General features: G+C 38.2%; 1 protein-coding gene across 1 annotated transcript in view; it reads left to right on the top strand.

The window, feature by feature from the left end:
* The window catches only part of LOC140235301 (prokineticin receptor 2-like), a 51,493-nt gene extending 27,583 nt beyond the window's left edge, over nt 1–23,910 (top strand). Inside the window, exon 2 of the mRNA XM_072315329.1 lies at nt 23,166–23,910. Coding sequence (XP_072171430.1) covers nt 23,166–23,910 — 745 coding nt within the window. The remainder of the gene's footprint in view (nt 1–23,165) is intronic.
* The last annotated feature ends 3,318 nt before the right edge of the window (nt 23,911–27,228 follow it).

Raw genomic sequence — 27,228 nt, 5'->3', positions numbered from 1 at the left:
TTGACATACATTCCATGCACGCAACATCAAAATCTGTCTTACCTGGATGTATCAATTTGATTTTTCACAATTGTGCCAAGTGCATACTTATGAACGTACGTATAACCACTTGTATGTTTAGATTTGAACAGAGAACTGTATTACCATATCCACTATGTAAAGAACCAGTACTCGGTATACCTTTTTACATTGTTCTATGCACGCTCACTGTGCTTTCTCTCCTGGCGAAATTCGCAAAAATTTACATAACAGTGTTAATGAATTTCCTATTGTGTATGCAAAAATGTGTTATGCCGGCGCTTTCGACCGCTATTAACTTGTCATCAGCTTTCAGCAATCTGTCATCCTTGTGTATTCAAAAATGCATTATTCCGGTGTTTTTGACCTCGCAAATCAATTCACTACCTGTTCTCAGCTATTTGTTATTGTATATCCAAAGACGTGTTACCACGGTACTTCCGACTCCTCTCAGTGATTTGTCATCAATGTTCATGCAAATATGTGTCACCCCGGTGCTTCTGACTCCTCAACGTAATTTGCCTCCTACCCTCTGCAAACTGTTATCATTGTGTATGCATAAAGGTATTTCTACGGTGTTTTCGTTCACCCCCAATTATTTTTTGTCTGTTTGCTCTGGCATTCGTTTCTTTGAACTGTTCAGTGCAATTCTGGCCCCATACAGCCTAGCAACAACCTCATTCCCTACTTACTATACTGGTGCAGTTACCTTTGAATTTTCGGCATGCTTTGTTTTATGTATAGCCATTGGACATTCTTTACCCATATATCATCAGGGTGAATGTTCTCCCACTTGTCTCCCTATAAAACCAAGTAGCAGATGTGTTCTTAAGCAGTTATTTCCTGTATACAGCCTGTCTTCATATTCACCTGCCTTGTATCATTCACAATGATGAATCCAAATACTACTGTAAACTCGAATGTCGCATCAGTTGCCACCCTTTATCCTCAGTCATTTGCTGATATGACACCAGTAAATTCAGTAGACAGCGAAGAGGGTGAGGATTCCGACATCGTCACTTTCTTAAATATGCAAACTCCTGAATTAAGACTGGATTTTGACTCTAGCGATACAGCAGTCCAAAATGTATTTACTCACTACCACACAGAGGATGAGCTTACTTCACTCACTCATACCGATGCAAATCAACTCTTTATTTCACATTTTAATATCAGAAGCTTAAACAAAAACTTTGATCAATTCCTATCTTTTGTGAGTATACTAAAATCTAAATATAATATCATCGGGCTCAGTGAAACTTGGTTGAAGGAGACATCACCCTCTTCGCTGCTTATTATAGACGGTTTTAAACTTATAACAAATAACAGAACATGGAAGAAAGGTGGGGGAGTCGGATTTTATGTGTCACAGAATTTAGATTGTGTCTTCTTAGAAAAATACAGCGTGATGTCAGATACATTTGAGAGTGTATTTATCGAGGTCAAAACTCCAAACAAAGGTAATATTATAATTGGGGAGATTTATCGACCCCCAAGCTCAAATCCTGCTGAATTTTTAGAGTTATTCTGCGGCCTTATCTCGAACACTTATTTTGACAGTAAGACATGTTTTGTCATGGGTGATTTTAATCTCAATCTCCTTAATTACAGTGATAATCCCTTATGCGCAGATTTTCTCAACCTTATGTTGTCGAAATCATTTATTCCCCTTATAAGAAAACCGACTCGAATAACTGATGATGTATCTACTCTTATTGACAACATTTTTGTAAATGACTCATTTTCTAACATCACATCTGGTATTATAGTTTCTGACGTCACTGATCATTTTCCAATTTACGCCCTTGTGTCCAATTTTATGACTGCTAATGTTTCTCACACCCACAACTCAGGTATTCGTGTAATGTCTGAATCCAACCTTAATAAACTTAGGGAGAAATTAAGTTCAGAGGATTGGTCCACCGTATACAGTCAAAGCGACATTGATTTAGCCTTTGAAAATTTTATGAATATTTTAATCGCTAATTATGATTCTTGTGTTCCTCTCCGAAGACCTCACCATTCTAATTATAAAAAAGTGCCACGACAACCATGGGTTACAAAATCTCTTCTCAGGTCCATTAACCGCAAGAATAAATTTTTTCATAAGTATCGTAAAGATCCATCCCCTTTAAACAAATTGAGATATGTTCGTTATCGGAATATATTGACATCCACAATACGTATAGCCAAGCGAAATTATTTTTCCCGACAGTTTGTTAAATATAAATCTGATGTGAAGAGTACGTGGAAGGTGATTAATGAGGCGCTCAAACATAAAAATAATACCGATTCTCCTAAATATATTTCAGTGGACGACCGCCAGATTAACGACCCGGTCATTATGGCGGAATCTTTCAATGAATATTTTGCAACTCTTGGTCCACATCTTTCCAGTAAAATCCCGAAATCATCAATTGAATTCCATAGATACTTAGGTAATAGGAATTCTCAATCAATATTTTTTGAACCTATTGCTGAAGAAGAAATTATAGATATTATTAAGAATTTGAATGATAAAAAAAGTTCAGGATATGATGGAATTACAAATTTTCTTTTAAAAAATGTTTTAAGCGAAATCATTACTCCTCTTACCTACATTTTAAATCAATCCTTATTTAATGGCAAAGTCCCCAATAAGATGAAGGTCGCAAAAGTTGTCCCTATCTTTAAGAAGGGACAGAAAGATTTGGTGAATAATTACCGACCAATTTCTTTGCTGACTTCAATCTCTAAAATTCTTGAAAGGGTGGTTTATACACGATTATTAAAATTTCTCACAAATCATAACATTCTGTCAGATTCTCAGTTTGGTTTTAGAAAACATTACAACACAACCCATGCTTTACTTACTTTTATAGACAAGGTAGCTCATGCTATAGATAGTTTTGAACATACAATTGGAGTTTTTCTTGATTTTTCTAAAGCTTTCGACACGATAGATCACGAAATCTTGTTTTATAAATTGTGTCACTATGGAATCCGCGGGACCCCCTTAGAATGGTTTAAGAGTTATTTAACAGAAAGAAAGCAATTTGTTAATATCAATAGCCATGATTCGCAATTAAAGCCTATTTCATGTGGAGTCCCGCAGGGCTCCCTCTTGGGCCCACTTTTATTTATCTTATACATAAACGATCTTCCAAAATCATCGCAAATTTTGTCATTTATCTGTTTCGCCGATGACACTAGCTTGTTTTTTTCACATCGAGACCCTAATGCATTAATAAATATGATGAATACTGAGCTTAGGTCTGTGCAATCCTGGATTTATGCGAACAAATTATCTTTGAACATAGAAAAAACTCATTATATGGTATTCAGTAATTCCTTGAATGTTGTTCCATATGATATCAAAATAAATGATTTATGTTTAAAGCAGGTTAATAATACAAAGTTTTTAGGGCTTTGGATTGACCAAGAATTATCCTGGAAAACTCATATTAATTTTGTAAGTAAAATTTTGTCTAGAAATATTGGAATCTTGAATAAGCTCAAACATTTCTTTCCTGTTCATATTTTGCAGAGTATATATTCTTGTTTAATATCTCCACACTTTAATTATGGAATTTTAACGTGGGGAAATGCAATTCACTCATTACTAGATTCCCTTCTCCGTATTCAAAAGCGTGCAATAAGAATCATAAACCACGCCGGATATTTTGCCCATACAAATTGTTTTTTCCATCAAAACAGAATTCTGAAAATTCCAGACCTATTTTATTACAATCTCGGAATTTTCATGTATAAACTAACAACTAATGAATTACCATCTGTTTTTATCCACATGTTCAAAAGGAATCGTTCTATCCACTGTTATCCCACTCGCCAGAGTGACGCCTATCACCTTCCCCGTACTCGCACTATTTTTGCAAAGAAAACAATTATATTTACTGGACCCAGATATTGGAATGATCTCCCTCTAGATATCACTTCTTCCTTATCTTTATTCACCTTCAAACGCAAACTAAAACAGTTATTACTTAGTGGATACACACTACCAAGTTTTTAGCAGCCCTTTTATGCTCCCAGTCTTTTGTCCTTGTCCGCAGCACCAAGTCATTCAAGTTATTTCATGGTACCGATACATCTTTTAATAATATAGCATTTTTGTTATTCAAACACTGCGAGATTTGTATGCAGTCTGGATTGTGCGATATCTATGTGGTTCATTAGTTTATTACTCATCGATTTTTTGTACTTGTGTAATTTTAGTTGGTCAAGACAAACATATCCGTTCTCCTTGTAAAATTATATGCCTATGAACTCGGGAACCTACAGTTTTACAAGCTTTAAAGCTTTTATGTAGGCCCCATCATATTTCTTATACTTACTAGTGACATTTTCACACAATATGACCTTGTACATTTGTGTCAAGTATATTTTCTTTTTCTTTTCTTCTACGATCAAAAGACATGATTGTATATATTTTGTATTCTTGTTTTGTTGTCAATAATTTTGTAATGTCATCATTGAGAAATGGAAATATGAAAAATAAATTTGAACTTTGAACTTAGAAGAGGGTTCAATAAATTGTGCATGAGTTCTCATGTATAATACAAGTATAATGACATAAAAGATGGTCTTTTAAAAGAAGCGTACGAGATTGAATCAACCAAAATAATTTACCTCATACGGAAGGAAATATAACTGAACAATCTATTTAGGCCTTCCGAGAGAAAATAAGAGGTAGAGCAGATCGAATTGATTTTTTTTTTCTCCAGTTGATCCTATCGAAGTAGGTGAATTATGAAGCTGATGGGGGGGGGGGGGAGATGAAGAATCAAGAGGGATGAAAAGAAAGAGAGCGCAATACCCAGTGAAACTGAAACTGATTGGGCATGTCCCCATCCCCTCACACACACACACACACACACACACACACACACACACACACCCTGCTGTTGTTCATAACAAATACAAGCGGGACATGGCAGCCAGACAAAACAGTCAAACTGTAGACACTAATGGATAGTGATGTAAGGCGGATGTAGGACGGGAGAGGTTCATCACATAAAACTCCCCGAGTCCCTCTCAAAGTAGTTCGGCATTGCAGTCATTCCATGTGACTATACAATGACGGGTTGACACAAAATATAACAACCCCTTTAGATTCGGAAAAGAATGACTTGTTTTAACTATTTTCCTCTCGTTCTTTTGGATGGGTCATCTTCTATTTTTATTTTCTTCTTTTTTATCAACTTATCATACCAGTTGCGTTATACCGCAGGACAACATTTTGGAACCTATTAAGTGATGATCTAAAAGATGCACCGAGCCTACCTGTATTCAAGAGAAAATGAAAGACAGTTTTGGTTGGTTATTAAATGATATTCGAAAATATATATATGTGACCGTGCACCACAAAACAAACAAAAAGTCCCATCCCTTGATTTTAAGTGAGGCCTCAAAAAGGGTGAAATGGTTCAACCAAGTCAATCTTGAGTTTTTCATATTTTCTGAAAGAACTATCCTTCTACATTATTCTTCAGTTTGGTATCATAACATGAATTGGAAAGTGTGTTTTTAACGATTTTTCTATAACCCTTTTTGGGGGAACAGTAGAATGATCAGGCTTGTCTTGGAGGCCGTTTTTCATGTCTTGAAATCCTGTACACACTCTTCACTTTCAAGTCTAATAACTTTTGAAAGGATGACGCTACTGCTTTAAAAGTTAGCAATAATCATGGGCAGAATGTTTTAATAGAACATGCTCAATTTCAGCTTAATCTGATAATTCCTTCATTGTTGTTGCTCCGGTGGTTTACATCCTGTGTTTTGTCCCTTTCATGGCACAGCTAGCACGGCTTGGTAAAGATTACAGCGCTTGAATAGACTGCTTACTTCAGAGCCTCTTTTCTCAGTTCACACTTTTCCAGAGTGTTTGCTTTCTTTCCAGTGTTGAGGTAGGTTAGGGTAGTCCATTTGTATTGAATCATACATCATTTTAAAGCTTAGAGTCTGCTCTTTCAGAGTCTGCCCTTAACTGAAAGTCCATGTCGGGCGACTTTTTGTTGGTTTTGTGGTGCAGGGTCACACACACACACACACACACACACACATATATGTATATACATATATATTCCATTTTGTTTCAAAACTTCCTTTTCAATTATCTTGTCCATGCCAATGAACAGGGTCTGGCAATAGTTCAGCATGACGTGTGATGTGGACCCCTGCTTTCTCTCGATAGTCTTCTTCTCCTCCCCTCCCTTCATTCCTTCTTTTTCCTTACATCCTTCCTTCTCCCTCTAACCTCCCTTTGTCTCATTGTTTGTCCTGTCTACGTTCTTTTTTTCTGTGTGTTTATGTTGCGTATGTGTGTGTGTGTGTGTGTGTGTTTCCGTGCCTTTACATTTATTGCAATACATTTTACGCTTTGTTTTCATTGAATTTGTGCGACAACAAACATGTGTTACTGGAAATACAATTTCATTTGAAATGAATTGAATTCCACAGTGTTACGGAAGGGAAGGAAATATTGGTGGCACAACATGTCACACATTCTGATAACAAAACAAATTACCACCACCAATGATATCAGACTTAAAGTAACAAGAACACTTTATTCTTCCCTTTTGCCTCCAGTCTCGATCCATTTTTTTTTCAACGTTATGGGCTTAACAGGCCACACCAACTTTGTACAAATACATATTCATGACAACAGATTAGGAAAAAATCGATAATTATCTTGGTATTTGCAGTACATACCCAAAATTACTAAACCAAGTGAATTAAATCATTGTTGATTTGACGTCAAATGTCATAAAGTGCTTGGAATACTACGGAGCCTAGTAGCATTTTTTTTTTTTTACTCATGTCAATTTCCTTACCAGAACAATAAATGTTTAGGAGATTAAGTTCTTGTTTTTCTTCACAGAATTGACCAACATTTGGAGACTCAGAAATCTTGCGCTTGATCATTTTTCTTTGACTTTTCCAGCGCATCCAACGTTTCCATTGTACGTATATTCTTACTAGCAAACTGTTGAAACTCAAAAGTATCACCCAAACTTGCTCTGATTCCGCACAGCTTCGTAACTGACAGGCCACAATCAAATCAAATCACCTCACATTGCAGTTCAAGAACTGGAGTGTCGGAAACACCCCAGGGTTGTGTGATTTTCCAACTTTATTTTCGCTCTGTCAGTGACTGTGCAGTGTCAGAACCTAGTTGTTCCATAATCAAACATGCAGATGATACTGTTATTACTGGACTTGTAAAACTATCAGTGATGTTAATGCTTACTTCAGCACCTTGCAGTCGTTTAAGGTTTCCTTGTGTTGTCCAATATATTACAATGTTACTCTACATAGTTTTCTAATTCCCCGAGCGACCTTCCTCGGCCCACTTACACAAACATAATCATACCAAACATGGTTTTTCCAGCAGTCGTCTCATTTGGTCTATGAGTCCCCTCATCTGATCTTCCCGTTTAACATTCCCTTTTTGTTCCTCTTTTCATACTTCCTATTCTATCGATTATTTGTGCTTACTCCTCACTTGCTAAGTAAGTATCCCATGAGCTAATTGGCCTTTTGTCTCTTAAATTTTTAGATTTTTAATGTATTTATGAAACACGTGCACGGTTTTCATACGTACAAGTAATTATATCTCATTATTTCTTATGTTCGTGTATGTAACTTATTGTAACTAACTTATTTCTAAACCCCGCTGAATAAAATAATGCTATCCACGTCATTTTGAATTGAATTGTGGTGTGTAACGAATTCTGCACTTTTTGTCAAGTGTAAAACTACATACCTAATACTAGTGAAGGAGAAAACGCATTTCCATGTACACAACGATGGCTAACTCGAGCATGAGATAAACGTGAGTTCAATTCTCCAGCTTGTTTTTCTTGCTATAAAAACACATACGCTGTGAGCACCGTAAAAAAAGACCGGTGTCAGGAATAATGTCGACGCTACCATGGTAACCGAGGCACGTTCCTCTCCCATCATCAATCTTGATAAAAGTACCTCGTTGTTGAGATTGTGAGAGCAGCAATCGTATACCTCAACTCTTGGAGCTGTACATCAGACGAAGTGCTCATTTATATTATTTCTCTTTATCAATGTATTAGGCTAGTGGTATTTCGCATCAAATGATGACAAAAGTTAGCATCCGAACCACAGTGGAAGATGTGAATCTTTCCCCGAAGGACATGCGAAGGTCACTCTATGGCTTCACGACGTTGTATTGAGAGTACGATACATTCGAACCAGGTCACTATCGCGTCACGTGACCTCCGATGGTATACAACCTTCGGCCGACCATTTACGTTGGTGATTCAATTGCTGATGGGATAATGATAGTTTTGGGAGCAGAACACGCAGTTTAACGTTTACATGCCACCTAAGGCAGGGGTAAGAAGCTGGCTGGTGTTATTGCTATAAAGTATCATTAATGCAGTTATATCAAACATTATCACCAGCACCATCAAAATACCACTGATTCTTTAAAGACTCGTTACTCGCTTGTGCAAAAGGTTGTGTTCCCTATAACTTACAACTGGATAGCAGAAGTTATATGTAAAAATAATATGATCATGGAGAATAAAACTATTTTGTTGCTGTTGTTAGTATTGTTTATTTCATGATAAGGCTAAATTTGTACATTGCTTATGAAATGAATTACTTTTGCATACTTATTCACCTTTTTTTATGTAGGACCTACTCTGTTTTAGTCACCGAAAAAAGACGCCATTACTGACGATACTTGAAGTGGAAAAGAAAAGGCTTAAACATTACAGTTTGTCCAATTTTGACGTTTTGTGGGTTTTCAAAATTTTCCAAAGCGATTAGATCATGTAAATTTATTGTAATCATTTTTTAAGCAGTCATTCCTCTTCGTTATCTTTTCTTTCTTTTCCTTGTTCTTCTTCTCCTCCTCCTCGTAAGCCTCCTCTTCCTCCTTTCGCCTTAATTTCTTTTCGCTTCCTTTTCATTTCTTTACCTTCTCCTTCGATTTGCTTCCTCCTACTTATCCTCTTCATCCTCCTTTTTACTCTGCTTGTTCGTCATTGTCATCGTCTTTTTTTTTTCCAGAATTGTATTTCAATGGATGAAGCATTCATTTCTTAATCAATCAGATTTTATTTTCATTGCATAGGTCTTATAGAACGGAATGAGAAAGAGAAATGGATAAATTTAAGTTATACGAGGAGGTGCTGGGCCTGTGAAAATTACTCATCGTGCGCTAGTGCATCCAAAGAAGAAATGCTGCTGCATTCTTATTTCTGGTTGTCTCGTCATCGCAGTACGTCATTCTGCAGGAACTGAATTGTGATTGGGAGTTACACACGCCTCTGCACTGTGACTGAGGAAAATACTCACTGGCTGTCCATTTACGTTTAATACCATGACAAACGGGAAACACTTGAGCGACTCAAATTAGGCTGAATGTTCACCGACATCGTGGTCCGATATCGATGTCATCGTACGATGGCTACACTCCGTCATCGTAAGGACTTCACGTAGTCGTGTTGCCAATTGGGGAGCTTCTTCTTTCTTTAGTATTTTCTTTGTGAGGCGAAAAATGCCCGATTGCACCGTTGATCACACGAAGAAAAGACGGAGATGACACGGTTTAACCTGTTGTAGGTCCATGGCCTTGCGAAAGTCAAAACGGAGTGGCGAATTCAATACGGAAACAAGCCTTCGCAAGGTCTTCAAAGATTTTTGAACGTGCTAAAGATTTTGCCACAAATTCTAGTTCATAGTTGCTGGCAAGCGTCCCAGTTTTCCCGCATGTGTAGTATAAAAATGGGTTTAAAATACCACGTTTGAAAAATGGGATGTGTTTGAACTTTCATGGACCTTAAGATATGATTATTCCTTGCCACGATGGCCTATGACCACATCCGACAATTTCCTTCAAAAAGACCTTGTTAATGTATAATTTGTGATTTTGCCGATAAATTCCCGACTTCTCTTTCAATCATTGCTGTGGAGATGTAAGGATGGACACGTACAATGCGTTGGTACAAATAAACCGCAGAATGTTTATAGCATTTTGATGAGGTCGTTCAAGTTTCGTTCAATTTTTGATAATGGTGTTTGAATGATTGACATCCACTTTTTGTTTGACAGCAAAATTTGGAATGATAAACTGTATTCAGTGTAGAAAATTTTATTGGGAACTGCAGATTAAGTTTACAAAAAAGTCTTACGTGTTATTTTTTCCCATATCAATATCAGCAATTGTTAAAGATTTTGTGCCATTTAGCTGTCAAGAGATGAGTATGAAATTGTTACAACGAGCAAAGATATACAAGTTTTAATCTTTGCGTGAACAAGTGAATATAATTTATACATATCAAATTATTCCTATGATAATAATTCACTCTAACAAACGCAGTAATCGAATGTGATTGTTGCTATGCTTCTCATTATTTTGTTTTGTTTTCAATTTTGTTTATTTTTTGGCACTTTATAAAGCTCCCTATTCTTTCCGGTAAAGGGGTAAAATGTACTTTGTCACATGATTTTTTTTCCTTGAAATTCTTGTCACATTCTTGTCACATTGTTTTGTTTTCTATTTTGTTTTGTTTTTTCGCACTTTATAAAGCTCGCCATTCTTTCAGGTAAAGGGGTAATGTACTTCGTCACATGATTTTTTCCTTGAAATTCTTGTCACATTCCTGTTCACATTTTCCATCGCTGACCCAGAAATGTGATTTCTCTGAACGGTTTGACCTTGGAATGTCTAATATTCTATCTTAATTTTGAGGGAATAAATGGCCTTTTTACGACCGACCGTCATTTTATTATCAATATAGGGACATGTCTTTCGAGTAAATTACTACAGCCATTTCAAATAGAAACGACAAATCGCCCCACGGACTAGTCGATCGAAACTGAAATGAATGATTTAAGATTTTTGTCAGTGTAAGCGTAGGAAAAATCTGGGAAATGCTTACTGCGATGATTTATCCACTCATTCTCTTTGCCTGAGACCTAGACCCCGTTTACAGTGCGAGGCTCGGCCGCGGCCGAGCCGCGGCCGAGCCCTCTTTCATTTCAGTGTAAACGCGCAAAAGGCCAAATGCGAGGCCAAAATTGGCCGCGCATTTGGCCACGCTCTGGAGGTGGTCTCGGCCGCAGCCGAGCCGCGGCCGAGCCCGGCCTCTTTTTGGTGTAAACGCAAACTGGGCCAAATGCGCGGCCAACTTTAGTCTGGCTTCTAGACAATCTGCCCGTACTATTTCGCTATTCACGATATTAACCCCCTCAACGTCGAAAACTAGTATAGTTTAAGGTGGTTTTGTCCTGCAAATGATTTTTCATTCGGCAAAGGCCTTTGCCCGAACGGCGACTTCGTCGCCACGGAATCCAGTTGGCAAAGGGTCTGAAAACCAGGCTATACCAAATTGCGTTTGTTTACAAGCAGAGCGCCACTACGACAAAAATATTGAAAGGTTTGAATTAAAAGCGCGGCCGTGCCCGGCAGTGTAAACGGACAAAATTGCGGGGCTCGGCCCCGCAATTGAGGCTGGGCTCTGCCGCGGCTCGGCCGCGGCTCGGCCCAGCCCCGCACTGTAAACGGGGTCTCTATATAGGCAGATTTAGAAATAAATGGTATAATAAGCTGGCTTAAGAATGTTCCATATAGCACGATTTTAATACAAAGGTCTTTGCCGTAACAATCGTTATCATTTCAGAATAATGATTTATTTTTCTCTCGGAGAGACTTCTTAGAAACCCTCTTTTGTCCAGCAAACAGCTCTGGGCAAAATTCCAATCTGAACACGTTATCAAACACCGTTTGCAATGACATTAGGTGGCATATTGATGGAACAGCTAAACCTTTAGCGTGCTTAGTGTCATGGAAAGTGTGTGCTGTACTGGATCGAAGGGAATATTTTTTTAGCATTACAAGATGTTAAAAACACCTTGTTCATATCTGCTTTTAATATACGATAAATATACTTATACGATAAGATCTTCAGCGATGTCCTTCTACTTTGTAAACATTGTCATCTTTTTATCAAAATTCTGAAGGCTTCAGATAAGGTATATTACCTTCAGGTGAAATAAACTTTTGTATAACTGTTACTATGCAACACTATAAAGAGTTTCGACATTTTCATAAAGCTTTTTCAGGACCGCCGTATATTTCAGCTTTGAGAAGTTTGTTGAATGAGAACATTTTCTATTTGCATAACTACGTTATTTTACAGCATCATGGGAGCTGCAATGCACGACTTCCTCAACTTCCTGAGCATATCGCATATTCTCTCCGACATAATTGAGTCGATCGAGTGCATTACCTCTTTGTCTTTTTTTATTTCAAATGAAACATACAATAAATGAAACAAGTAGATGTACTGTCAAGCGTTCAAATGACATGCAAACCTTTAACCCTCGGCAAAGTTTAACATTTTGAGAGTAACTTTTTATCACTATTTGGCACAATACGAGCCCAATACGTCATTTACTGCAACCAACTCGTCATCTGCCATGTCTGCAAGTCCCCCCCCCCCCCGTATACGAAGAACACGTTTAGACCTGACTGCGACAACGACGGAGAAAACTTCCAACGTTGATCAAGTGTTATTGAACGGCGATGTATAGTAGTTACATTCATACGATATTTGTAATAGTTTTAAGCTTTGATGATTCATTCATCGCAAACTGACAAAAAGCAGGGTGTATAACCCAGTGACGCGATCCCGTCCACATCTAACTGGACCTCATAAACGAAATATGGAATTACGAACTATGACGTTTCAAATTCCTTTCAAAGTTTGAATTTCTTTCTAGTTCCCTAGCTAAATTTGAAGCTTATCAGTTTATCAGTAGCAAAATGAGAAAAGAAGATTCTATCTGCTGACTGGCTGTCAATTTTCGCCATAGAAGGACTGCCTTGAGCCATGAGACTGTAAATATTTCAGTTCATTTTCACGCAACATAGCGACAACAGAAGTTCGACTTCCTCTGGCGATAAGAAGGAGCGTAATGAAACATTGAGCACATGTTTTTTATTACTGTATATCAAAAACGGATGACATGATTTAAATCTTTATGTAATTACCAGCAATACAATTTAGAATACTGCTTTACGAAAGATACTCAAAGAGTAAAGACAGAAATCATGAACCTCTTGAATGAATGAATGAATTGCTTTATTGTCCATTAAGGAAATTCTCTTTTCACTGGTTTTTTTTTTTTTTTTTTTGCATGTAGTCCACATAGTGAACAAGACAAAAAATTACAATTACATATTATTACAAATTAACGAATTCATCATAGTTCAAAAGTACATATTGCATAACATAATAATTCTGCTTGCCCAATGTATACATAAGGATAGCATATGAAATAGACCAAGTATGGATAATATACAACTGTCTTGTAAATCAATTTTGGCCAAAAAGTTCTGTATCATATAAGTCATAAAAAGAAAACTTTCAATAATTGCTCATATAATGTTTTCGTTTAAAGAAAAAAAAAACAAAAAAAAAACAATATAATATGATCTTTAATTACAACATGAGTTTAAGTTACGAAAATATATATATACATGGTGAGATGTATGGTGAGATGTATGTGTGTGCAAAAGCATTCTTTAAAACTAGAAGACTACCATGATTTGTACGCTGCATGACAGGATTCAAACGATCCATCAGCGAATGTGTCAAGGAGCCGGAGCCGCTGGCGGGGTCGCCTCTCGTTGCACCGTCTCGCTCTCCACGTTCCTCGCGTGCCTCTCTCGTGAGGCGTGACGTCAGCACGAACTGTGTACTCCTGACAACACGCCACGTGCGGCGCCAAAAGACAGATATGGTGCACGTTTTTTGTTTGTGTATTTTTTCCGGAATGTCGCAAGTGTGGTCTCGTTAGGTAATACTGTGCCATCATGCCGTTGTGCAAATTTATCAAAAGGCTTAATTTTGATTTAGACGTACAAATCAACTCTGTCAAGAGTACATGTTTTGCTTTACAGCACACAAGGGGCATAACCATACAGGGCTATCAAAAAGAGAAGGTCTAATAGCTGATGTCCCTGTCCACTGACAGCCTTTGCTCTTCAAATCTTCTTTCTTCCTCTCTTCTCTTTCTTCTGTTGGGCTAAGAATACAAACACGCAGGGTCTATCCTAGTCCCCGAGCGACTGCCAAGCGGGCGAGTTTGCCAGATATCATTTGACGCGTACTAAAATAGACAAATGGTGAGAGCTTCTTCTCAATTAAAGCTGGACGCAGCTCGGTTGTCGTGGCACGATCCATATATTGTTTGACTTAAGCTCTGGTATAGGCCTACGTGCAAGAAGGACCGGATGAAAAAATATGACGTTGTCTCGATAATCAACGTAGTAGGTAGGCCCTGATTGAGAATTACAATGATTCACTAACGTGTATAGCAAAAAGACATGGTAGATGAGATATTGGATAATATAGATGAGATAAACACAACAGCGGTGTGATGAACATAGTATCGCATTTGTTACAAAGCTCAAATTGCAGTAATTGCTTTTGCAAGAAAAGATAGAATAAGATAATTATGATAGCAAAATATATGTGTTGATAAACAAGATATGGCTCAGCACCACACAAATGGAATAAAATTCATAACCTGTTATTTCCTTTGTAATCACTCACTGTTATCTTTATTCCTGTCAATAAATTTCTATATTCTCCTGTTTGGTGCAATTTTATTAGAGACTAACATCAATCAGAACTCAAAACTGAACAAACTTTCAAACATTTGCAACATGTTTACAGATGCACATACCCGTCCTGATAATTATAAACATGATGTTGTAGTTTCTGCAATTAACACAATTCTCGCTATCGCCAATGACGTAAAAAGTACCCGGATGTGACTTTTTCGTCAAGATTTAGTGCACTTCCGGGACTGGGGCACTTCCGGCGTGGGGCATATTTTGCACAGCGCTAGCGTGCGCGGTTGTGTACCTTACCTATAGCGCCGCGCCGACCACGGATACTAGTACAGTAGGCGGCTGTACCCGAGCCAGCCATGGCCAGTGGCCAGGCCTGTGATACTCGTACACTGTAGCTATAGACCCCGCATTGCCCTAGGCCGGCCTTGCATGAGCATGCACCAGCCGCACGCATAACAAGTTAAGCTAACACATACCGGTACATCGTACTGCGTGATCATGCGATCGATGTGCACATCACTGATGAGTCATCTCTGCATAAGCTGAAAATATGCAGGAAAATATTCACCCACCTGGATATCGTCATGGAATGCCCATCTTTTTTTATTTGTTCTCTGTCGAGGTGTCGCGAACACAATCAGGAATGAACCGTGATCTCGAACTTATCCTGTCTCCGAAGCAATTTCTTCCAAGCAAGTACTACTACTAGTAAGTCGCGCGCGCACTGCGCTGTGGAGTCACCCGCAAACTTCACCCACGCGGCCACGTCACGTCTCGCATGCCAGTAAGGGACCTATTTTTGTAGAATTTTTTTCATTTATTGTCGTGCGAACAACACATGGCAGCTTCGCAGTAACAACCCATAGTCGTATTAACAGCAATTTCTTAAGAATGGAGAAATTTCAAATCATATTAAAGCTAAAATTCAAGTCGAGAAAACAGTAAGTACACGTAGAGTACAGTCGGTTGTATGTGTAAACGTATCACGCGCGTACGAACGGAAGTGACTTTGCTACCGGGCTATCCATAATGCACCGTAAATGACGCTTAAATCAACATCCGGGTACTTTTTACGTCATTGGCGATAGCAAGAATTATTTTATCATGTAAGTTTTTAAAACTTGACGCCCATGCGTCACATACGGCCCACTAGCATTGACTAGCTAGACATTGGAAAAAAAAGAAGGTCTATGAGTCATACAGTCCACGTGCTATAGACACCGAGTAAAACAGGTCAATTAGCTAGACACGAAGTAAATCAGACCCATAAACTTGAACCTGGACAAAAAAAAAAGTCCCGAAATGTAATACCGAGCTTATGAGCTTTTCTTGCCTTGTGTCGAGCTGGTGGACCTAATTTGGCTTGCGTTTAGCTCATGGGAATTACAATGTATTTGCCTTGTGTCGAGCTGGTGGGCCTTTTTTGCCTAGTGTCGATCTCGTTGACCGTATAGCTCGTGTGCCCATTTAGTTGCTGTTAAGTTCGTGGCTTTGTTCATGGTTTCATGTGTAGCTCGTGGGCTGTATGACTCGTGGGTGTTGAGCTTATGACATGCACCCACATTATGCATTATGCCTCGACTTGTGTCATCGTTTGATATTACTATGTATGAACGAATGCTTGATGAAAAGATCTTCAGGTACTGCTATCTCCTGTGGCTGCCAGCCATTAGTTCGGTTCACACACTGTTCCTAAACGCACTCGAAAGTTAACAATCTTAAAGTTTAGTCGATGATTAGAACAACGAGACATCTTAGGGTTAACGCTCTATTCACGAGCCAAGTTGGACCAAGACTTCCGAGAAACGATTTGAGGTTGCCAACTTGCGGTAGTGATCTCACAACTCTAAATAATGCAGGATTTATCCCATTACTGCCATCCAGCTTGAAAGTCGCATTCCTTGTTCGATAGAGGGAGGTAGAGAGAGGGAGAGAGAGGCAAAAAGGGAATGAGGGCAGGGAGAGAGGAAGCGGAGAAATGGAGGGATGAGAGAGGGAGAGAGATGGGTTAGGAATGTCTTCCTAGCCCTCTCCTTTCTCGTCATACTCCGTTCATGACTTGAACCAGAGCTCGTATTTATTTTCTAGCGTACGTCAGGGTTCTGCTGACCCCTTATCATTATTTAATATGTAGCACATTAAAATCAAAGATTGTACCCCCCCCCTTTACTCATATTTTGCTTGTATATCTTCTTCCAAGTGGCTGTTTAGCCCATTTCATATCAAAGTGATCGTTTTTCCAAGCTTGCCCAGCCTTAAAACATTCTTCTTTTCTAAATTAGTAGCGATTATATACCCTTACATATTAAGGTTATATACTAATACGTTATACATTTGTGTATTTCCTTTGTTTTCTTTTGGGAACTCAAAATTGGGATTAAAGTACATACGTATATTGCTTGTAATGAGAGTTCAAGTTTGAAATCTGGGGTAGACAGCCCCGCTCCCCACCCACACACATCACACTCAACTTATTTTCAAGAACCAATTTGTACGTTTTGAATGTAATCGAAAGGACCATCTTTTGTGTGACAATGCTCTTGTTTTTCCCCACTCGTTACATTTTTTTTTATATTCCTAAAATCCGCTATACACTATCAGTACCGAGAATATTTTCTTTTTCTTGGAAGAGCTAAATGATTGATCACACTATGTTCTTGATATCGTGCTTGTTGGTATGGATTCTTGTTTCTTGTGTTGTTTTAATTAATAAAAATGCAAAACCAGTGTTTTATTTTATGCTCTTCAGAAAGAAAAAAAATCGTATTCCCTACGCACTTTTTCGTTGAAAACCTTTATAGGAAACTGGGTTTTGTCCAACTTAATTCTTTATTAATTTTAGACAAAAACAACTGGGATTATGTAGCCAAAAAGATCTTTGTATAGATTTCCGTACTGATTTGAGTGAATAAGAAAAGCGAGTGCAATCATAATTATGTTCTAGATTTAATCATCCACTGAACGAATTAAATCGACCAAGAAACTTGTCCAAGTGGCATGTTGTCAGCAACGAAGTTGACCTTCCTGAAAGAAAAAAAACTTACCTTCCCCGATGTTACAGAGCTGGGGCTTTGATCTTTGTTTACTCTCTTTCAGTTCCGGTAACAACTTTTGATTTTTTTTTGTCATGTTTTTTAACCTATTCGCTCGACTTTGAGTAATCACCCAGTAAAATGCTTTTCGTCAATCAAATCGAGAAAGTTGTCGAGATATTAAGAATATAAAGCATCGTAGAATGGGGTCACACCCTCTTCCATCGTCCCTCTTAGAAGCCAGTATGTTCATTTCGATAGAATTTCATCAGTCATGTTGATAGACTTTCATGACTACTGTGATGGAAAACCAGAGTGATTATTATTTGGGGCGTTTTTTTTTTTCTTTACAAGACCTAGGGAAATGCTATTCATCTTACTTTAGTGGATATATATATATATAATATATATATATAGAATCAAGAAATAAACTGGTAATGCATTTTTTTTTTTGCCAATAAAGAATGAGTTTATTCGACTCGAATTTTCGGTGGCCTCCACCTTCTTCAGGAGGCCACCGAAAATTCGAGTCGAATAAACTCATTCTTTATTGGCAAAAAGTGCATTACCAGTGTATTTCTTGATTCTTCGTGGAGCCAATACGTAAATTCTCAACATATATGACTGACGAGTTTACACAAGTATAGCTATGCATTATTTTCACGTCAGAAGATCGATGTGTCTCTCCGACAGTTTTGTGAAGTAGGGAAGACAGACAGAAATAGTGCGTAGTCTGTATGTGTGTGTGTTTATGTCTGTGTAGTGTGTTAGATGGGTAATATTTTGCAAGAAGACATGCATGAACTTATCACTCGTTACTTGGACTCCACCTGAACAAATAAAACTTCCAAACTCGCACGATGCTAGCAAATACGTACAGGGGGCATCTTTGGAAGAAAGTGCGCGACTGATAGCACAGAAATCACGGCACTGACAGGCGGAGTTCGAACTAGCTGATGACGTGTGTTTATTGGTCAATCTGTCAATCTATATTTCCAGGGCATCTGACAGCAGCGATAGGCGGAGGATACCAGAGGGCATGTAACCCACCTACATGTTGCGAGCCCGTCATGCCTTTACAACTCGTTATCACATGTTTGCCGTCTAATAATCTCGAAGAACGATGTGGGGATTGCATTGAAACTTGACTTTTCTGCCGCATGGAAAAAATGGTATTCTTCTTTGCCTTCTTCGAGTAAACAAACTATTTAAAGTCTATAGCAAACTATGCCAATAACCAGAAATCATTGATCTCATTATGTCACCTAGTAATCCTAAACGATGTTAAATATTGAAATGCGCAGATTCACTCTTGCATTATTAGTTCTGCTTCCATTATGTTTCTTGTCATTTACTGTCTGTCCCGTATCCACCATTTAAAAACTCCGTATTTCTTTTTCTTTTTTTGTTGTTGTTGCGACATTGCATTTGTTCCTATAGGCATTTTTCTTCATATTTTCTAGATTTTTCACTTGATTGATTTCTTCATAACTGTATGCGTATGTATGGTACTGTATGTTCTCGTCCCAAAATTGTAAGCGGTATAGAAGGCCTGAAGGGACACTGGAAAACACTTTTCTCATTTCAAAATAATTCACAATTATTTCACAAATAATTGAGAAGCATTTCTGAATTTGTCGAAAATTCACAAATCACAGAAAATTGACTTTTCATTGAAAATAGATTGTGAATTTATTCAGTGGCAATGTGTAATACTTCCACGAATAAAGAAATGCTTCATGTAGTTTCAGCAGAGAAATAAAAGAAGAACTCTGTGACTACTATGTCATTACATATAACGAGACTCAGATGACAAATATAGGACATCATATTGTTGAATCTAATGGAATTCTGTGACGATATTTTGCATGATTCTTAGGTCTTAGGTTTTTTGTTTTTTCTGATAACTGATAATTGTCAATTCTATGATTGACAAGGGTGTAGGGATGTGAATGAAAGAATAAAAATGTCTCGGCAGAGAGAACAAACAGTGCACTCATGCACAAACTGTGATTGCACTTCGAGATGACCGGACTGTAAGATTTTGTAAGATTTGTAAGATTTAATTGACTCTATCGACCCCCTCTCGGGGTATGAGAGTACAAACATATTTACAATATATGAATACAAAAATATAAGTGATAATGTACATGTACATGTGAAAATAACAGATATAAATAAACATGTTTACAAAACAAGGCGTAAAGGACGTTTAACTACTCTACCACTACGTGTACACACATTCACATCTACTTTACTTTCTACAAAACTACTGTCTTTTTTCTTTGGTTTTGACGAAAACTGAGACATAATCATTCTTACAAATTTGGCTAGTTTTTTTTTTTTTTCATATGGCAAACATTAGCTGAATTGAATAGTTTGGCCATATGTAATGCACTTGGTGTACTGGTCGTCAAGCTACTTGGTAAATACAATAGTCTCTCTTTGTGGAAAAAGGGACAAACAAAAATACAATGAAATTCATCCCCTATTTATTCTGCAGATGAACATATAGTACAATGCAATTCATCTGTCAGGCTTGCATCAAACCTGCTCTTATTAACGGGTAATTCATTAGATCGACATCTGAATTTACTTAATGTAATATAATCTTTCTTACACAAGACCTGTAAATACTTCTCAAACATCAAATTATCCTTAAACATTCTATAATTTGTACAAATTCTATTTGACCATGTGGCTGCTCTCCACTCTTGACTAAACATATCAAAAAGTCTAACTTTTGAAGTGTGTGAAATCCATGCAGCACTAAATCCACCCCCTTGTGCTAACCACACATTCCCTAGCCCTGCATAATCAAAAATATTTGCGATAAATAATAACCATTGTGATTTTGACGGGGAGTGTTTGTCTCCTTGTAAATGCAGAAGAAATTTGACAATTGTACATGAGTGCTTGGTTTCTTTTCCCTTAACTAATCTCAACCAGAATCCAATCATTCTACATTTAATATGGTTCAAAATTACTCCACGTCCAGTTTCACCATAAACCATACAATCAGGCGTACATTTGTTCACAAGCAAAACTTTTCTTAAGAATTTCCTGTGGAAAACTTCAATTTGGTCTATGCACTCATAACCCCAGACTTTACAACCATAGAGTAAGACAGGTAAAACAAGATGATCAAATAAATGGCACTGTGTGTCCACAGAGAGCTGTAACTGATAATGGAATGTGTTTCTACAGGAATTTGCTACAATGAATACATGTGCAGTACACTGTGTAGATGTAAGTGCAGGGGCGAGCACTACTGACTGTAGACCTACAGTATCATTAGACTTTATAGTAGTGCTTGATGTTTAACCAGTGAAATGAAGTCCACGGCTACGCACGACTCTAATATCACTCAGGAAAAAAAAAAAGAGAGAAATATACTCTCGCTATCTTGTCTCTACTGAATGGTTCTTAATAGTGCACATAATATACCACTGGGCTTTGACTATAAATGGAGAGTAATAAGAAACAAAACAATCACTCTTCAAGAGGGTTCTGATTACTGACAGATTGCAAATGGTGTACATACTAGGTGTTACCTTGGTTTGGTTTGTTGCTGTTGTTGTTATTGACAATAGGATGATAGGACGATAGAACCGATGTCAGAAATAGACACATTAAAAAATGTCTGAATAACTATGCCGACTTTTCTCTCTTTTTTATTCAGTCTTCATATGCCTTTGCTTTCTTTTCAATCTCTGCACTCCTATTTTCTCTTCTTGTTTTCTTGATACCTCCTCCTCCTCCTCCTCGTTTTCCATCATACTTTTTATCGCCATTCTGTCGCAGTGGTTCTGTGTCTGTTGAAAGGCTGATAGAGATAATAGAGACAGCAATGGCTGGAATGCAGGGCTGACCAATGCTGATGACATATCTCATTCGTCACTCCGATTTTTGTCTTTTATCTTGACCTTTCCGATTAAAAAAAGTGTGTGTGTGTGGGTGTGTGGGTGATACGACAAGGATACCGACGCATGTTTGTCTCCCGATGTCGAGATGTTCAACAGTCGAGGCAAAGTCACCGTGTCACCGTGTCCTGTCACCGTGTGCTAAAACAAGAATGGGGTTGGATTGATGTGACACAGATCGAGGAAGTTCACAGACGCATAGATCTCATCGGAGTCAACAATTTGCAAAAGAGAATTAAAATAGAATACGAAAATTGAAACCAAGACAAATCCTGTGAAGTAATGTGCTGGTCTTTGTTGTTGTTGTTGTTGTTGTTGTTGTTGTTGTTGTTGTTGTTTTTGATTTGTTTTGTTTATCTTGGGTTGTTTGTTAGTCGTTTGTTTGTATACAGTTGAATGCACCAATGTGTAAATGCATTGTTCGTGAAGAAAAATCATAATTATCTTTTTTTTTTCTACATGTATTGATGACGTACATTAACGTGATAAAAAAGATAGTTATATTGCATGTCACGGAATCAGCATGATTGATACTCGTATATATCTTTGAAATCATAATATGGAACCCTCAAAAAATTGCTCGCATTTCGTAGTGATAATGGCGCGTTCGTCGTGTGGTTCAGTGATCTTTACAGTTATAAATCAACCGCTGTGAATTTATTAGTTCTTTAGCCCAAATGGGTCAAGAATCCTTGTCATTCATAAACGTGTTTGCCTCTCACGTCAAGTGAGTCCCACATTCACTTGCCATCTTTGTTCACATGCTTATTACGGATGACTGTTTATACGGAAAATAAACTTGAGCGAGAAGGGAAAATGTTTTATTGATGCCACGTTTAAGCACTATCGCCTGACCTTTAACGAGAAACATCCTCTTGCTTTCTAACACAGGTATTTGGTCCCACCTCTACACCCACCGGTTTAACGGGACATAAAACCATCACACGAGTAATAAAAGCGCCCGCGAGACAAACCGTCATCATCAATATTTGCCATTGAGAGCACAACAATTTCCACTTCACGATAAAGATCACATTGTCGGAAAGTTCTGTTTTGATGACGTCAGTGGGGCAAAATAATATGGGACTGCGCGAGAGTGATTGATTGTGTGAACTGTCAGCTATACGACGGCGTGGTACCTTGTCATCGTTGCAATATGAGAATATCTACAATTAAGATGGGATGGCGAGAGGGGAAGAAAAGATACAAACTAAACTAATTTCATCAACAGATCAAGGTGATAAATGGAAGAGTACATTCCTAAGACATTCACTCATTGCCGCCGAGAATGAGACTAGGTATGAGGACCAACCCTCGTATTGACTTTGAAAAATACTAGTAACACTGGTAACGGGTAGCATGAGTTTTACGATATCCAGATGCTGAGTTTATACTGACTTTTTGATAGACCACGACTCACGAGGAATTTGTACTATACAAAAATAAGTTTATGTGCATGGATTTTTAAAAGTCTCCTTGAGATGGTGAATAAAACCGATACAGCTCAGCTTTAACGTTTTCCCTCCTTTTTTCTCTTTCTCTCTATCTCACTCTCCTTTCCAGGTACCATGGTATCTTCAATCCTTTGATGCCACGCATGAAGAAAGCAACGCTCGTTGTCATAGTTATCATTACGTGGTTAGTGTCGATCCTGGTTGCCACTCCGACGGCTCTCTACACGCGCGTACATGTTGGCTACTGCCGAGGCAAGACCTTCCGCTTCTGCGCAGAGTATTGGAAAAACATTCACGTGTCAAGGGCCTACATCCTTTCACTGGCGCTAGTGGAGTTCCTCGTTCCCATGGTTATCATGGCCTGCATCTACCTTAGCATCGCTACCAAACTTTGGCTTCATCGCCATCCGCCGGGCCACGTCACCGCTCGCCACCGCGAGATCACGCTCGTGAGAAAGCAGAAGACCATCCCTATGTTGGTTGCATTGGTGGTTGCCTTCTGCTTTTGCTGGGCGCCGTACCATGCCTACAACATCGCCTTTCAGTTCTATTATGATCAAATGGAGCGTTTACCGTACTATCTTGTGATCATGTATATCGTCGAAGGGTTGGCCATGCTGAATGCTGTGGTTGGAACCATCATTTACTTTGGCCTCAGCCCCGTATTCCGCAAGGAGCTGGCCCACCTGTTCCGCAAGGCTTTCTCCTGTTGGCGCCACCCTGCTGTCAGTACCTCCCAGACCCGCACCTCTCACCGGTCAGCAGGCAGCCAATCCTCAAACATCCCGAGGTTGAACGGGTACATGAACGGCTCGCGGAAGCCTACCGTGGAGACAATCGATACCCGTATATAGGCCAACTTTATCTACTGAACCTCAATGGGAAGCCGCGTTGATTTTCCAAGTAACATGAACTGGCACCAGAAATGTAACGACAAAAAGAAAACAATGCCTGGTGGACAATGCTTGACAATATTAACATTGGTCTTGCTCTACGAGGTTCTCTAGATATTTTGTTTCAGCGCCACTCCCAGCGTAAATCTATACGATCGCTGTTGCACATTATGTCTTCATGTTCCCTCGAAGATGGCAAGATCTACAGACGTTACCCATGCTGATTTATATCCTGACTGATGTTAGCTTGACAAGAGTTGATCATCTCCAAAACAGACTGTACAAGCAGAATTAAGTGTCAAAATTATGGATGATTTTATTTTGATGACAATGCTTACACGCAGGAAGCAGCAGTGTAAAATGAGACAGAAGAGTACGAATACGCAAGTGATTCAAAAAACTAATTTGTCATATCGCGGAGATTTTAGTTTTGTACAATATTGTATGACGTGTGGAAGTGGAAAACGATTACTTATGTGGAATCCATCACATACTAGAATAGACGGTTGTTACTATATGTGATGCTGCTGAGCTGACGAAATGCTGGCGTACGGGTTTATTTGAAAGAAGACTACGTATCTATTTATATATATAAATAGCCATAAAAAGAGTCAAATGAAAGAAAGCGAAAAAAATAGGATACAAAGATATGTGTGCCTTGTAATGAATATAGTGGAAAGAATTTTAGGTCGAAAAACATGGTAATACTTTGGGACTTGTATATTCTCTGTTGTAGACATATATTTTGATTATGCTACGTTTCTTCATTATACGCTGTAAACATTGTAAAGCTAAGGAATTTCTTGTGCATCACCGACGTACATGCTGATAATTTATTCTACGGCTGTCATTTTGTGTGATTGTTTGTTTATAACTTAAGTATTTCAGTAACGTATGAATTACAAATTGTACATACCTATATCATATTCAGTGATTTAGATGGTGTTTGAAAGTCATCGACCATGTGTATTCCATTCAGATGGACCTACTGCCCCTCAAACAAACCACTGCTCTACAGCTGTAATTGTCGTTTCTACAATGTGTCAGGCAGTGGGCGATCATACCATATTGTTACTCTGTATGATCTATATTATTCCTTTGCTCCTATCTCAAAGCTGGAAAGCGCAAAATCAAATTTTCGATATTTTGGTTTGTAGCGGAAGCTGTTGTCCAAGTCTGGTGTTTTGGCGTCATCAGTACGCATCTGACGCAATCTTTGCAGGCTTGTCAAGTTTGTCTCGTAATCAAGTAATATTGTTTGGACAGCTTTGTGACCAAGCTTAGTAGATAGCGTGTCTTTGTCATGATCAACATAATATCCACGGTTCGAAGTCGATGGGTCCAGTTTAGTAGGGTCGTGAGTTATCACGCCTTTATTGTACCAGCCGCCTCCGACTTCAGGTAGTCCCCATGGCCTTAAAACAAAGCACACGAGGTTCCCGTAAAGCCTTCAAACACAATACACAATGTTACCGTAGGCAATAGAGCTAAACGGTTTTTCCCTCGGATAGGATCTCAATAACAGGTCCATGTCTGTGGTTTGCCCAAGACTTGGTAGGTGGTGAATTTCTGTAGGGTAATATTGTGAAGACGTGTGAAGTAATTTCATAATTTCTACTCTAGAGAAATCTGTCATTATCTCTTGGGATGATTAGTAAGGGAATCATCGACCTCACATAAATGCGGAAAGAGCATGGTCGCAAGAAAATATGAAAAGTGCTTCTACTGTTTTAATTTACAAACTTGGCTTCCGGAGCTTGGAAAAAAAAAAATGTTTCTATCCTTCCAAGCTGGGGTTTTCAGCTGCGTTCTGTTTTGGGGAAATCAAGAACCTCACAACATTTAATTCCCTCTCTAAACGAATTTCTAATTCTATCAAATAATATTTTGAGAGGCATTCTGTCAAACCGTAATCTTTATGCAAAAACGTCAGACTTCGCATTGATTTGTGTGTCTCGGATATGAGGCTGGGGTGCGTTACACTAGTATGTTACAAGTTCTCGTTCAAAGCCAGCAAAGAAGCCTATGTCCCAATATACTCTGGCGATCCAACAAACATTATTAGAAAAACATGGCATAATGTTCATGAGACTAGTGGTGGCCAAGGACGTTTTTTTTTTTTCCAAATGCAATATGTGTAATAATGTCATGATTATATAATTTCAATGGGCTCTAACCGATCTTTTATCACTCTGAGCAGCAGTTATATTCAAATGGTTGTGCTTTACTTCGTGTTTACTGTTGCTCTGTCGAATCGACAACTCGAAGAAAGGAAATGATTAGATGCATTTACAAGCTAAGAGGCAGTTACTTTTCAATCACAGACAATACAGACGACACCCAGACAAAGAAGACATCGAATTTGTGCCCTTGCACAATCGGGAAAAGTTGTGTGCAGCAAAGATAATGGCGCAATTAGCACGATATATCCACCATGGTATGTTCGTGGAACTTTACCGTTCTGTCTGTTCTTCTTGCCGTTTATTTCTCACAAGTGACTGGTATAGCGTGGTGTTTCACTGACGAGGAAAAGCCACTGTTATGTATTTGTGTTTTTCCCCAAAGATGACTGGACTCATATTACGATGATGCTGTTATGTGTTCATAAAAAAAATGGACCAATACGTTAATCTGTGTTTGCACATATGATCCAAAACGGATATTTCCGTGCTGTATTATGACTGAGCGTAGAATAAAGCTGTAACTCTCCTTCAGTTGTCTCAATTTGGTACAGATCTCTTCTTTATGAAGCGTAAAGTGTGTACTGTATTATAGCTCAAGGCAAGAGGGGATTAGAGAGGGGGCTCAAGATTAAGGGAATTAGAAAGGTGAGCTCACGAGTTCTGAACCTTACAAAATACTATATCATAATCATATTTTCATTTCATTTAAGTGTTTTAATTTACATACCTACACCTGTGTACAGTCATGTGCGTAGGAAATAAGGCATTGTGATAACATTAGGCCCATTCATAATAATGGCAATTTAGGACGCTTCGTAAAAACGAAACAAAACAAAATCACAATTTTTAAAACATTCCAACTCTGACAGGAGGAAGTTGTACATCAAAGATTCGATTGTTAACATATAAGACAATTTCGTTCTTTTCAGCCTATAGGCACTTGCATCCTCCCCCCCCCAGCTTTTATGTGTGCCACTTAAGGCGGGATATCGTATTTATGTAGTATGTATATATATATATATATATATATATATATATATATATATATATATATATAAATATATATATATATATATACAGTTAACAACAAAATTAT

This window comes from Diadema setosum, chromosome 11, assembly GCF_964275005.1.
Source record: "Diadema setosum chromosome 11, eeDiaSeto1, whole genome shotgun sequence".
NCBI classification, from domain to species: domain Eukaryota; kingdom Metazoa; phylum Echinodermata; class Echinoidea; order Diadematoida; family Diadematidae; genus Diadema; species Diadema setosum.
The sequence above is the reverse complement of the archived record's forward strand: the minus strand, read 5'-3'. Positions and strand labels throughout refer to the sequence as shown.